This window comes from Populus trichocarpa, chromosome 4, assembly GCF_000002775.5.
Source record: "Populus trichocarpa isolate Nisqually-1 chromosome 4, P.trichocarpa_v4.1, whole genome shotgun sequence".
NCBI lineage: Eukaryota > Viridiplantae > Streptophyta > Magnoliopsida > Malpighiales > Salicaceae > Populus > Populus trichocarpa.
Window position 1 is genome coordinate 15,733,672 of NC_037288.2, and position 14,840 is coordinate 15,748,511.

Here is a 14,840-nt window from a genome sequence, read left to right on the forward strand (position 1 = left end):
GAGGTGCGCGTAAACTGGCCCGGACACTCACGGAGGACCAAAAAATTTAAATCTCAACTTACCTGTACACGTGTATCCTCTATCTTATATCCAGCGATGGGATATGAGAAATCTTGGACCACTCAGAGCCATTCTCCTCTCTACAATTTTCTGATAGAAGTGGACATCCCCCCAAAATACACAATTGCTTTAATTTGGAGAGGCGTTGCATGGCTGTTGAGCTTGGCAGGCACTTGAGATTCTTGCAATGCCAGGTCCAAAGATATCAAAGAGTAGAAAGGTTACCCAACCAATCTGGCAAAGCTTCCTCAAATTCCTCTCCCATGAAAAACCTTGCATACAAATACTTGAGGGCAGTGAGGTGTTGAAGTTGATGAGGTACACTCTTCTCAGTTTATCCCATCCATGTATATCTAGGCTTTCAAGGGACCCACTCAAGTGTTGGATTGAGTTTTTGTCTGTGAATGCGGTTGTGGTTATTTTTTAAAGTGTTTTTTACTTGGAAATGTATCAAAATAATATATATTTTTTTATTTTTTAAAAATTATTTTTGATATCAGCCATTAAAATAATCTAAAAACACCAAAAAATATTAATTTGAAGTAAAGAAAAAAATAAAAAATTTTAAATTTTTTAAAAATGCTTTTGAAATGGAAAAACAAATAAATTAAAAAAACCAAGATTTCAATAAGAGAATCAAAAAATAAATTTTTTTAAAATAATATTAAAAGCTATAATTTACTAATCAATATATATCATTTATTTTTTCATAATGAGTATGAAAAATTGTAAATCCTCTAATACGATTTATTTAAAAGCTATTTAAATATATATTGATTTGTACTAAATAATTCTACGTTCTCCTAAAATGTTTGTTATAAAGAATTTAAAATCTAACTTATTACTTAAGTTATGAGAATTGTAAAAATTATAAAATAAATAGTTATTAATACACTCGATCTGATTAACTATCATGTTTTTTTAGTATCTTATTTTTATTTAAATTCTAGAACACCTTGGAATTTCATCTTATTTCCATGATACTATAGACAAAATTAAAAATCTTATTTAAAAAGGATAATTCACAAGTTATGTACGAAAAATACAAACTTGGGCTAGCAAAATATTGTATGTTTGAGAGATCCTTGGGCTTTATCAGCAGGCCTGGACGCTTAGCCTGCTTTATATTTCTTCTTGTTCCGTAAACCCTTGAGAGTTGAGATTGCTTTTTCACCTCTTGATTTTCTAATCAAAAGCACAAACAAACTCATAATCACTGCAAAGGTGAGTTCTTTACTCTCCCCTTTTAGTTTAATTCTTCAATTCATGCTTCTCTGACTGAAATATTCTGTTCTCTTAGATGTTTTTATTTAATTTTTTTGTGAACTTTCTCATTATGCGTTGTTTGGTTGCTAAGTAATAATTTTGACATTGATCCAGTATCAGAATTGGGAAAATAGTGATGGGTTTTATTTTATTTTTTCTCCGAGCTTTGATCAAATATCACTTTTTTGTTGGATGTATGAAACCAGTGTAATATATATATTTTTTTTTAAAATGAGCAAAAAGATGATCCCTTTTTGTATTTTGCATTGTTTAGTTACTTTTCAATTCGTTGAACATGGGTCAGAAAATTAAATTTTTAAGATTTTTTTTTTTTTTCCTGGATTTATTGAGGGCATTTTTGAGAAAATGCTTAGAATTATCATTGATTGTCTTATTTTTTTGGTTTTATTCAATTTGAGAAATTGTTGATTATACGTGTATTGAGAATTAAAAGGCGCGTCTGCTCATTCTAGTGTAGTTATGGCTTATGTGGATGATGATGGTTCGTCGGGCTCTGGAGATGATGTCAACATGCTGGATGGACACAACAAGCGTCAATCTGTGACGCCAGGAGGTTCTGGTCGTGGGAAGAGGAGTCGTAAGGCTACTGGTGATGCCATTGTGGATGCTATGCTGGAAATTGCTGCTGCTTCTAAAATGAGGGCAGCTGCTATTATGAAGAATGAGGATCGGTTTTCTATAAGTAAATGCATCAAAGTATTGGATGAGATGCAAGGTGTTGATCAACGGATTTACTTTCTTGCCTTGGATTTATTTGAGAACCCCAATGCCAGGGAGATATTTATCTCACTAAAGAGTGAGAAAAGGTTGCCATGGTTGCAGGGAAAATGTAATGCTACCCCTAGCTGAATTAGTTTCGATTGACTCTTTTAGTAGTGTATTTTTCTTAGTCACTAATAATGGTTATGCTGTGTATGTAGAAAGTACTCAAGAAACCTCATGCAGCTGTAACTAGTTTGACTTCATGATTAATGGCTGTTTTGCAAGTTTAATGATCTTAAATGATAGAGAGCACTGTGACTTTCCATTGTTTGGTTATGAGCGTAACAGGGTTATTCAAGAAGATTTCAGTGAAAGCATAAGCCGGCATTTCAATAATGTGTTGAAGGAATCATGTCACTTTCACGTGAATTCATACAACCACCACCTATGGTCACTCCTCCAGATACTCTGTCTAGTAAATAGATTTTATCCATACTTCAAGGTTTATCTCTGCAAAACTATTCTTGATCTTCTGTGATGCGTTATGTTATGCCAGTTACTTCTTTTTATTCAGGATAGTATCGGTGTCATAGATGGCATGCATGTTCCTGCACATCAACCAGCCAAGGACCAATCTCGATTTCGTAATAAGAAAGGTGTTTTATCACAAAATATTTTGGCCGTTTGCACATTTGACTTGCAGTTTACATTTATTTATCCGGGCGGGGAAGGCTCTGTTGCAGATTCTCGTCTATCAAGAGCAGTCCTTGATGATCCTGATCAAAACTTCCCTAGCATACCTGAAGGTTCTCTCACACACACAACTCGCAGTAGTCTGTGCACTTCCACAGTATTGATGCGTCTATGCATAATTTGTACACACTTTTCCTAGCATGAGTGCACGCACAAGCCCTCAATTTCCAACATGGACCTTTTATCTCTCTAGCTGTTTTCTTGGTTTACTTACCATTGTGCTACGTGACAGGAAAATACCGTCACAGGATACTCAAATCTGGAAGGTTTTATTGCTCCATATCCAGAAGTTCGCTATCACCTTCATGAATTTAGAGGTGCCAATCGGCTGCCTAAAAATCCACATGAACTGTTTAATCACCGACATTCTTCTTTTAGAAACGTCATCCAGAGATCTTTCAATGTGCTGAAAACACGATCTCCTGTTCTCAAAGCTGCCCCTCAAATACGGATTTCATGTCCAAAGGGACATAGCTATTGCTGCATGCGTTTCGAAAATGGGTGATCAGTCATCCTATTTTTTTTCCCCATAAATACATTATCTGCACGTCACCAGGTGCACAGAGCAAATTGGTGAACCTCGAATAATTCCAACATGAATTTATCTGCTAAATACATCTTTTGCATGTCACCACGTGTGCCTAAAGCAAATATGTCAACATCGGATAATTCCAACATCAACTTATCCAGAGGCAGTAAAGGGAAAGAGGAAGACAAGGTGACGTCATAAAGAGATAAGGATGTTGGCACCTATATATATATATATATATGTATATATATGTATGTATGTATGTATGTATACAGAAAGAGCTGGAAAATTGAATAAGACAACTTGTCCTTTTATAATAATAATAATAATTGTGGCCTCACAATATAAGTCCATCCCAGCTTGAAAATTAAGAAGAAAACTAAACGGTACAGTGAAAATACTATATACACGATCACAAAACACTGTTGTAGGTTAAGAAAGTGTTTTTTTTTTTTAAATCCTGAAGTATTTTCTGATGTAGTCATCAAAATGTTTTTTTTTTTTTTTTAATTTTGTCTTATTGGGTTGACTAAAAATTAAATTTGATGATTTATTTCTATTTATTTTTTATAAAATTCTCACGGTTTAAAAAAAAAATCCTCACATTAAGTTAATGCTCGATTTTACAAAATAAAATTCAATTTTATTTCTTTCACAACAACTAAAAATGCGGGGATCAAATTTGGCATTGGAGCAAAAAATGTAGGCTTTTTTTTTTTATTGTTCATGAGATGCATTTTTTAAACTTTTGGTTCCCAAAGTTTTCTTGGTTTTCATTTTTGATCTTGAGGTTTTGACGTTTCATTCCTATATTTTATTTATTTTGCATTTTAATCCTGGAATTTTATGGGGAGATAGAGTCTCTAGAAAATAAAGGAGAAGAAAAAAAAATTATAGATTGTCCATATTTTAGCAATAAAAAAAACCGATTTAGGTAATAATAGTTTCTGTTTGACCAGATAAATTTTATTTAATTATTTTGACCCCTTAATTTGCTAGAATAAGTAGATTTAGGATCAGGAATTTTTTTTAAATTCAAGTTGAATTTTTTTTTTTAATAAACTAAAGGCTGTTTTGAGGTTAAATGTGTTTATTGGGGTTTGAGTATTTCTTAGATGTTTTCAAGTGAAAAAAAAGTTTGAAAATGAGTTTTTTTTAGCCAAGTGATGGGAACCTGATTTTCCAGCCACTGAAGGTGGCCAAAGTAAAACCAATGAAAAACGTATTATTTATTTTCTCTTTTTTAATTTTTTTAAATAGACAAATGACACATCGTTCATACATTTTTTTTTTTAAAGAAAAAAGCTGGTTAGGAGCACAACCTAACCTCTTTCACCAATCATGTTGGCCTTTGTGTTTATATATATATATATATATATATATATATATACACACACTACCAGAAATTCGCTAAATACCAACGGATTTACAGACGGAATATTTCTGTCGGTAATTTGAGGTCGAAATTACCGACGGACACTTTTCCGTCTGTAATTCAGTCGGTAACTACTGACGGACCATTTTCCGTCCGTAATTCAGTCGGTAACTACCGACGGAAAATGTTCCGTCGGTAGTTACCGACGGAACATTTTCCGTCGGTAGTTACCGACTGAATTACGGACGAAAAATGGTCCGAATTAAAAAAAAGGCGGGTCGCTGACGTGGAGGTTTTGGCGGGTTATTTTGTTCCGACGGAATCACCGACGGATTCAAAACGACAGCCCGTACAGTGACGTGACCGGTTCGCCGTTTAAATTGCCGACGGACTCACCGAGGGATTTGAAATGGCAGATCCGTAGGGTGATGTGTCTATGTGTCCGTCAGAATCACCGACGGACTGTCCGTCGGTGAAACCGTCGGAAAAAGTTAATATTGTTGTCTTATTATTATTATTTTTTTAAAAAGGATTAAAACAATACTATCATGAAGAATGTTTTTTAAAGTTAAACGGAGTTTTGATCAGGTTGTGTTTAGAACTGTTAAGTGAATCGATTTATATAAGGTTAGCTTCCACACCATTTAATGTGAAACCCAAACCAAAGTGCAGGCCGGCTAATAATTATAATTTAAACAGCATGCAATGCATGTGCTTGAATAATATCAAATATTGGAGAAATAAACAAATATGTATGGGTTAGGTATGCCCAATTAAGATAATTGATAAAGTGGGTTCTTAGAGTCCAAATTTGCTAGCACTACTTTTTAGCCAAGAATGAATGCAATAATTTTCTTTCCTTCCTCTTAATCTCAAGTTGTGTTTTGTCGAAAAGATGTATATCCTTGTCACAGGCTTCCCTTCCTAATCTCAAGTTCCAAGACTGCACCAAGCAATTTTTACGTATTCCCAAAGACCTTTGAACAACTTTATTCCCAAAGTACTGTCTGCTCGTTACATAACGACTTGTCAATTTCTTTTTGTTTTTGTAAATGTCCGGTATCCTGTTTCACTTAAAAAATAAATAAAACAAATTAGAATAGATTTTATCTTGCTCAGAATCTTAGTTTATTTCAGAAATCCCACCCAAATTCTAGCAAAAATATTCTAGTTCCATTATGCCCGTTCTCATAACCCAGGTTAACCTTTTAAATATTCTACAACCCGAGTTATTGTTAGAAAAGTTTAGGATGGAAACAAATATGGAGTTGGCTTGGAGGCGTGAAAACACTATCTTTAAGATGTTTATTTGTCCCACACAGAGACAACACCTCCAGGATACAACTAAGCCCTCTAAACCTCTAAAAGAATGAGAAGATAAGACCAAGAAAAGAATGTCTTTTTTGTTGTTATTTCTTTTCTGTATAGTAACATGCTTTTATAGACTTGAAACATAACGATGAAACAGTATGACTGTTTATCAAACAATATGACTATTGATGAAACAATATGATTGTTCATCAAACATTATGACTATTGATGAAACACTATGGTTGTTCATCAAACAATATGATTGTTGATGAAATAATATGATTGTTCATCAAATAGTATAACTATTCATATTAAGTTCCAAGTTCCAAATGATATTATAAATATCCATCATGGCTTAATTTACTACACAATAGAAACCCACACTTAGAAACATTAGGAGGGAGTGTTTCTTTCCAATGTGGGATAAACATCTTTTCTTTATTCATTTACAAACTACACCAACAATCCCCCACTAGTTTGTAATGAAGGTCTTTTCACTTGATAGAATTATGCTTACAAGAAGGTATTTTGCAATTTAAACCTTCAATTAGTGTTAGAACTTGAATCCTACTAAAGTTATTGGTGTCCGCAAATTAAACCAAAACTTTTGGTTGTAGAATAAAAGATACTACACACATAATACTATCCAAACTCTTAAAGAGGTTTACAACTGTTTAGCACTATTATGGCCATGTGCTAAAATCATAATTTTTTTTTCTTGAATATTTACAAGAGAAAACCCTAACTCTTGTCAAAAGCGGCACCACTTTTATATTCATATAGGTGGAATTATACATGTCTCTATTACATTAGACACGAACTTTAAATTCCATTAAGAGCCCACGCTCATCCTACTTTTCGTAATAGAACACACTGAATACTATCAGAATAGGGACTCAAATTAATTATCAGTGTCCAACAGATACAAAACAGTAACTTGTTATTACCCATTAAACTAAGAGATAAGCTTTTTGCTAATCCGAAGTTGGGTTCCTATTACTGGTATCTTTAATAACGGGTTTCAACCCCATTCCATTAGTTGTTTTTCGTACCATGTCTCTAGATAGTCCTTTTGTGAGCGGATCCGCTAAATTATTCACAGACTTCACATAGACAATGGTGATTATACCATTTGTAATCAACTCTCGAATATATCCATGTCGAATGCTTATATGTCTTGACTTACCATTGTAAATGTTACTATAAGCTCGAGACATAGTCGCTTCACTATCGCAGTATAAAGAAATGGCTGACATAAGTTGTGGCCACAATTTAATATCAAACAACATATTTCTTAGCCATTCTGCTTCTTTACCTGCAGCAGCTATAGCAATAAATTCTGATTCCATGGTAGAATGAGAGATGCATGTTTGTTTCTTAGATGCCCAAGATATTGCACCTCCTCCAAGTGAGAAAATCCATCCTGATGTGGACTTATTATCACTTGAACTAGTCATCCAACTTGCATCACTATATCCTTCCATCACAGCTGGAAAATCAGAATAAAACAAGCCTAAATCGATCGTTCTTTTTAGGTAAACAAAGACTCTTGCAATAGCCTTCCAATGATCTGTATTCGGCTTACTTGTATATCTTGATAACTTGCATATAGCAAAAGCTATATCTGGTCTTGTACAATGCATAGCATACATAAGACTTCCAATGACACTAACATATTCTAGTTGTGCTACCGCTTTATCACAATAATCATTTAACTTCATGCTAGAGTCAAATGGGGTATTAGCCTCCTTTATATTGAGATGTTTAAACTTATCGAGCATTTTCTCAATATAATGTGACTGATTAAGTGCATAGCTATTACTATGTTTCTTAACTTTGATACCTAAAATTGTATCCACTTCACCAAGATCTTTCATTTTAAAGATAGAAGTGAGATACCTTTTGGTTTCAATTATTCCAATCATATTGGTGCTAAATATTAACATGTCATCTACATAGAGACAAATAATCACACCAGAATCTTTTGTAAATTTGGAATACATACACTTATCACCACCATTGTGATGAAAACCATTCAACAAAATTGCTTTGTCAAACTTTTCATGCCATTGTTTCTGAGCTTGTTTTAAACCATATAAGGACTTTACCAATTTACAGACCTTTTCTTCACTACCAAGAAGTATAAAACCCTCAGGTTGCTCCATATACACTTCTTCCTTTAAATCTCCATTTAGAAAAGCCGTCTTTACATCCATTTGATGAACATACAATTTATAAATTGATGCTAATGCAAATAAAACTCTAATTGATGTAATTCTTGCCACTGAAGAATAAGTATCAAAATAATCAACACCCTCCTTTTGAGTAAAACCTTTGGCAACCAATCTTGCCTTGAAGGTTTGTATAGAACCATCGGTATTGTATTTTCTTTTAAACACCCATTTACATCCTATTGGCTTAGAACCTGGAGGTAAATCTACTAGGATCCAAGTATTGTTAGACAATATTGAATCCATTTCATCATTTACCGCTTCTTTCCAAAAAGCAACATCCCTAGAAGACATAGCTTGACCAAATGTCTTTGGATCATCTTCTATATTTAGGATCATAGGTGTCTTTTGTAATATTGTATTTCTATCACCTTCCACTAAAAATACAATTGAATAAGTAGAAATAAAATCTGTATCTATGTGTTTTTCCTTTCTAACTCTTTGACTTCTTCTAGGTTCACTTGAACCTATTACTTCTAGGTTTTTACGTTTTTCACTTAACGTTGAGCTAGGAGTCATTACTTTTAGATTTGGTTCTTGCACATTTGAATCAGCTATGAATTTATATTCGATAAATTCAACATGTATAGATTCAACAATCACATTAGTTTCTAAATCCAAAAGTCTATAAGCCTTTGAATTTTGTGCATAACCAACAAAAACACTCTTAAGACCTCTGGGTCCTAATTTTGTTCTTTGAGGATCAGAACTTTTATAAAAAGCTACACACCCCCACACTTTAAAATAATTCAGATTTGGTTTTCTACCGTTCCATGCTTCATAGGGAGATACATTTGATTTTTTAGATAGTACTCTATTATGAATGTGACATGCAGTAAGTAAGGCTTCACCCCATAAATTATTTGGTAATTTAGCATTCAAAAGCATGGCATTGACCATATCCACTAAGATCCTATTTTTCCTTTCAGCAAGTCCATTATGTTGTGGTGTATAAGGTGCTGTCATTTGATGGATTATTCCGTTTTCCTCACAAAATGTAGAAAACTCTTTAGAAAAGTATTCTCCACCTCTATCACTTCTAAGAACTTTAATTTGCCTTTCCTTTTGATTTTCTACCATTTTCTTGAATTCCTTGAATTTTCCAAAGGCTTCATCTTTAGTTCTTAACAAGTAAACATAGGTAAAACGAGAATAATCATCAATGAAAGTTATGAAATATCTTTTCCCACTCCTTGTTAACATACCATTTATTTCACATATATCAGAATGGACCAACTCAAGTAATTGAGAATTCCTTTCTACTTTAGGAAAAGGCTTCTTTGTCATCTTTGCTTGAATACATACTTCACATTTGTTTTTATTATTGTGTTGATATGAAATATAACCATGCTTACACATATATTTCAAATATCTATAATTTAGATGTCCTAATCTTGCATGCCAAAGAAAATAAGTAGATTCAACCATATAAGCAGAAATAACATTGATTTCATTAATACTGAACTTAAACATGCCATCACAGGAATAACCCTTTCCCACAAACATCCCACTCTTAGTTACAATAACCTTATCAGACTCCAAAACAATCTTGAACCCTTTCTTGCTCAAGAGACTAGCAAATATAAGGTTTTTCCTAATTTCAGGAACATGGAACACATTGAGTAAAGACAATTTTTGTCCAGAAGTAAAGTACAACTCAATAGTTCCTTTTCCCAAAACTTTAGCAGAATTATGGTTGCCCATCAAGACCTCTTCAGGTTTTTTCAATTCTTCATAAGTCTTGAACCATGCTTTGTTATTGCAAACATGAATTGTTGCACCAGAATCCAACCACCAATCTGAAGTCTTTACAACATTAGTTGCCATATTTAATTCGGTAATCATTCCAATTTGAATGTTTGAAACCATGGCAACTAACTCCCTGACTTCGTCTTTTTCAACCATATTCACTTTGAAAGAACCACCTTTCTTGTTGAAATTCTTGAATCTGCACTCTTTTATATAGTGTCCTTTATTTCCACAATGGAAACAAACTCTATGCTTCTTATTAGCATATTGTTTCTTCTTGAATTTGTTGCTTGCAATTCACGCATACGAGATTGAACCTCAATTTGCAAGTGTGTTTGAAACCGTTCAAAGGTATAACTGTCTGTAGAATGCAACATCTTCTTCCTATATTCATTCCAGGATGGAGGAAGTTTTGATAAAACAGCCCCCACTTGAAGTGAATCAGGAACTTTGATATCCAAATCACTAAGTTTTGATATCAGCATTTGAATTTCATGGACTTGATCCATGATTGGCTTATTATCAGTAATCTCATACTCAAAAAATTTTAAAGCAAGAAAACGATCAGAACCTGATTTTTCCTGCTTGTAGTGTGTCTCCAAGGCAGCCCAAATTTCTTTTGGTGACTTTAATTTGGAGAAGATGTCATAAAGTCGACTGGTCAGAGTATTCAGTATATGCCCTCGACAAAGCACTTCATCTTCTTCACGTTTTACTCTTGCAGTCTTAATAGTGGCAGATTCATCTTCTTGTGGTTCAGGTAGTGCAGATAGATTCGGATCAAGAATATAGTAAATCTTTAATGAAGTAAGTAAGAATATCATCTTGTCCATCCATCTTGTGTAATTCGTACCATCAAACCGATCTAGTTGAATTTTGACATCCTTAGCAACTTTGATGCTAGAATTCATATTTGTCTCCATCAAAATAAACACCTTAAAATTGTTAGAAAAGTTTAGGATGGAAACAAATATGGAGTTGGCTTAGAGGCGTGAAAACACTATCTTTAAGGTGTTTATTTGTCCCACACAGAGACAACACCTCTAGGATACAACTAAGCCCTCTAAACCTCTAAAAGAATGAGAAGATAAGACCAAGAAAAGAATGTCTTTTTTGTTGTTATTTCTTTTCTGTATAGTAACATGCTTTTATAGACTTGAAACATAACGATGAAACAATATGACTGTTTATCAAACAATATGACTATTGATGAAACAATATGATTGTTCATCAAACATTATGACTATTGATGAAACACTATGGTTGTTCATCAAACAATATGATTGTTGATGAAATAATATGATTGTTCATCAAATAGTATAACTATTCATATTAAGTTCCAAGTTCCAAATGATATTATAAATATCCATCATGACTTAATTTACTACACAATAGAAACCCACACTTAGAAACATTAGGAGGAAGTGTTTCTTTCCAATGTGGGATAAACATCTTTTCTTTATTCATTTACAAACTACACCAACAGTTATGAGATTGTGATAACTCTATAGAAAACAAATCAAAATAAATTATAAAAACATATTTCTAATCAACCTAATGTTGAAGGAATAAATAAAAAAAATATTAAATAAAAAAAAGACACAAAAACCTACTAGGTCAGTGCAGGTTAACCTGTCGAACCCATTACCCAGGTCATGAGATCAAGATAACCCCATAGAAAGCAATTAAAAAAATTATGAAGCATAATTCTCAAAATAACTTAATATTGAAAGTTGAAATTGAAAAATAAATAAATTAAAAAAGATTGGGTTGTTAAATGGTTAAATTGAAAAAAAAAACTAAACAAAAAATAGATAAAAAAATATTATTATAACAAATAATATTTTGTGAGTGTAATTATAATGATTTAGACACACTCTTTAATGTTTTTATTAATATTAAAATGATATTGATTTTTGTGTTCTCGACTTCTCAATTAAAAAATAGTTTAAAACAATACTATTATGAAGAATGTTTTTTAAAGTTAAACGGAGTTTTGATCAGGTTGTGTTTAGAACTGTTAGGTGGATCGATTTATATAGGGTTAGCTTTAACACCATATAATTTGAAACCCAAACATGCTTTTATCAGGTTGTGTTCTCTTTTCTTTATTCATGAGATCAGGATAACCCCATAGAAAGCAAATAAAAAAATTATGAAGCATAATTCTCATAATAACTTAATATTGAAGGATGAAATTAAAAAATAAAAAAAAATTGGGTTGTTAAATGGTTAAATTGAAAAAAAAACTGAACAAAAATTAAAAAAAAAAATACTATTATAATAAATAATATTTTGTGGGTGTAATTAAAATGATTTAGACACACTCTTTAATGTTTTTATTAATATTAAAATGATGTTGATTTTTGTGTTATGGACTTCTCAATTAAAAAGACATTTTTTTAAGATATTGTTTAAGAAATAAAAATTTAAAAGACGTTTTTTTTTCATGAACCATTGTATTTTTAAGAAATATTGTGTTGTTTCATCTTAATTAATTTATTTTTCTCACAAATATTACGAGGCTGAATAATTATAAAAAAAACATTTAGTATAGCAGGATTCATAATCCGCTGTGTGTTGTTTTGTAAATTTAATTAGATATTGATGAGAAAACTAAATTAGTAGAAATAGAAATATTCTTAATCAAAGACCAAAAATAAAATTTAAGAGACACCTTGTGTTATTTCATTTTAATCATGTATTGTTTCAAAAGTTAATCAATTATTTTTAATTTAAATCTTTTGTCAACACAAAAATATAACTAAAGTCACACATTTTATATTTTAATCAATGTATTGCTTCTAAAGTAATCAATTATTTTACTTAAAATGTCATAAAACTGAATTAAGAGCATACCTTTTATATTTTTTTTCCCTAAATCATTGCACTTCTTAGAAAGATTGTGTTGTTTCATATTAATCAACACGTTATTTCATAATAAAAATTTAATGGTAGATAATATAGTTTTATTTCGTTGACAAACTATCTTTCAAAATAATAAAAATAGTTGAGCAATAGAAAAGTGTACGTAATTATATGGATTAAAACATAAAATTTCTTATTTAATAACATTATTTATTTTTATTCAAGAATTGTTTAATAATTTAAAAGTACGCAAGTAAAATAAAAGTGAAAAAGATTGGTTCATAAAAATTTTAAAAGTGAGCAAATTAAGATGTAACAATTTATATCTTTTAGAAGCAAAAATATTATAGATAAAGAATTTACTTTCATTTTAAAAAATTGGTTCAAGTATTTTAGTTATAAAAAAATAAAAATATAATCAAATACGAATTTCATAAAAGATATAACATCTCTAATTTTCAAGACATAACATACCTTTTAACATATAGAATACAAGGAATTATTTTATATCAGAAATCCTTAACAAGAATTTCTATCAAAATTTAGACAGAGTTCCTTTATATTTAGATTATTCCAAGTTATTAACAACAATATGTATTACTTCTACATAGGTTTCCTTTTTTAAAAAAAATTGGTTCAAGTATTTTAGTTATAAAAAAATAAAAATATAATCAAATACGAATTTGATAAAAAATGTAACATCTCTAATTTTCAAGACATAACATACCTTTTAACATATAGAATACAAGGAGTTATTTTACATCAGAAATCCCTAACAAGAATTTCTCTCAAAATTTAGACAGAGTTCCTCTATATTTAGATTATTTCAAGTTATTAACAACAATATGTATTACTTCTACATAGGTTTCCTTTTTTTAATCCAACCATCTTGGATAATTCAACCATTACAATCATTACATGAATCATAATTTCTCCATAATATAAAAAAAAAATTATACAACATTATAATAATAGCAATTAAAGAATTAAAAAAGTTAAGCATATATCAACTTCCTTTGTTATCCCTTCATACGGTGTTGAAGGGTTGTCAACAACATCTCCTTCCAATCCTGTATTCCTGGTATTCTAATTGATAAACTGCCTAGGGATGAGAGTCACCATGCTGCCGACTGTCATGCCATCTACGAAGAAATCATCTCCATTGTTAAAAAACAAAGCATAAAATATAGTGTATTTCTTGTTTTCATGATTAACTAGATACCTTTTATTAGTTCTCTCTAGTTTTTTATGATGCTTTCTTATGTTTTCATTTGAATCTATGCCTTTCCTTAGGGATATATATTTGGATAACTTCTTTATTGCCTCAACTCCTATTACAATGTCGCGGTCACACAAATTAATTACCCTATCTTAAAACACACAAGATGATATAGAGCAAGCAAGAGATCAATCTCAAGAGGAAGATTTGGTTCAGATTTTTATGCTATACGATATGAAAAGGGGGGGACCGAGGTTATCTAGGCTATAATAGAATTAAACAATCAAGCTGAATTAAATAAATCAGAAAACTATCAAGAGAAGAAACCTTGGTTTCAAGTAGACGTCCACCTACAAAAATCAGAACCGATCATTGAAACAAAACATCAATTTATATTTTGAATATTTATCTCTTGTTAACATTGGTTAGTTAACAGATCCGCCATATAACTAACCCTAACCATCAAACAATCACAGTATTTGCACTAGTAATTTAATTCAATGGCAGCCTTAAGAACTAGATAAGCTGATTAATCAAGAAAACATGAATGTCCGCAATCCATGTTTGATTTGATCGAATGTTCTCCCTAAGATTAATAAAGTAGATCCACCATAATTATTAAACTTAGTTGCTTCATAAGTTTATACACCACAAGTCCAGTTTTGATAGCAAATTAGCAATAGATTGTTCACAATAATAACTAGCAATTAAAATAAACATGTGTCATCTTAGAAATTAAAATAAACAATCCTAAGA

At 31.4% G+C, this 14,840-nt stretch overlaps 1 protein-coding gene across 4 annotated transcripts; it reads left to right on the forward strand.

Annotated features, from left to right (window-relative positions):
* The first annotated feature begins 1,126 nt into the window (after nucleotides 1-1,126).
* On the forward strand, nucleotides 1,127-3,583 carry LOC18110342 (uncharacterized). 4 transcript variants are annotated; one of them, XM_024599128.2, is made up of 4 exons: nucleotides 1,127-1,284; nucleotides 1,800-2,524; nucleotides 2,624-2,855; nucleotides 3,035-3,583. In XM_024599128.2, exons 2-4 carry the CDS (start codon nucleotides 2,312-2,314, stop codon nucleotides 3,109-3,111), a joined length of 522 nt encoding a protein of 173 aa, XP_024454896.1. In that variant the 5' UTR covers nucleotides 1,127-1,284; nucleotides 1,800-2,311; the 3' UTR covers nucleotides 3,112-3,583. The 4 variants fall into 4 exon arrangements, with proteins under 4 accessions (XP_024454896.1, XP_024454898.1, XP_024454899.1 ...); XM_024599130.2 differs by lacking the exons at nucleotides 2,624-2,855; nucleotides 3,035-3,583 and having other exon boundaries at nucleotides 1,128-1,284; nucleotides 1,800-2,349; XM_024599131.2 differs by lacking the exons at nucleotides 2,624-2,855; nucleotides 3,035-3,583 and having other exon boundaries at nucleotides 1,137-1,284; nucleotides 1,805-2,349.
* Nucleotides 3,584-14,840: the final 11,257 nt, after the last annotated feature.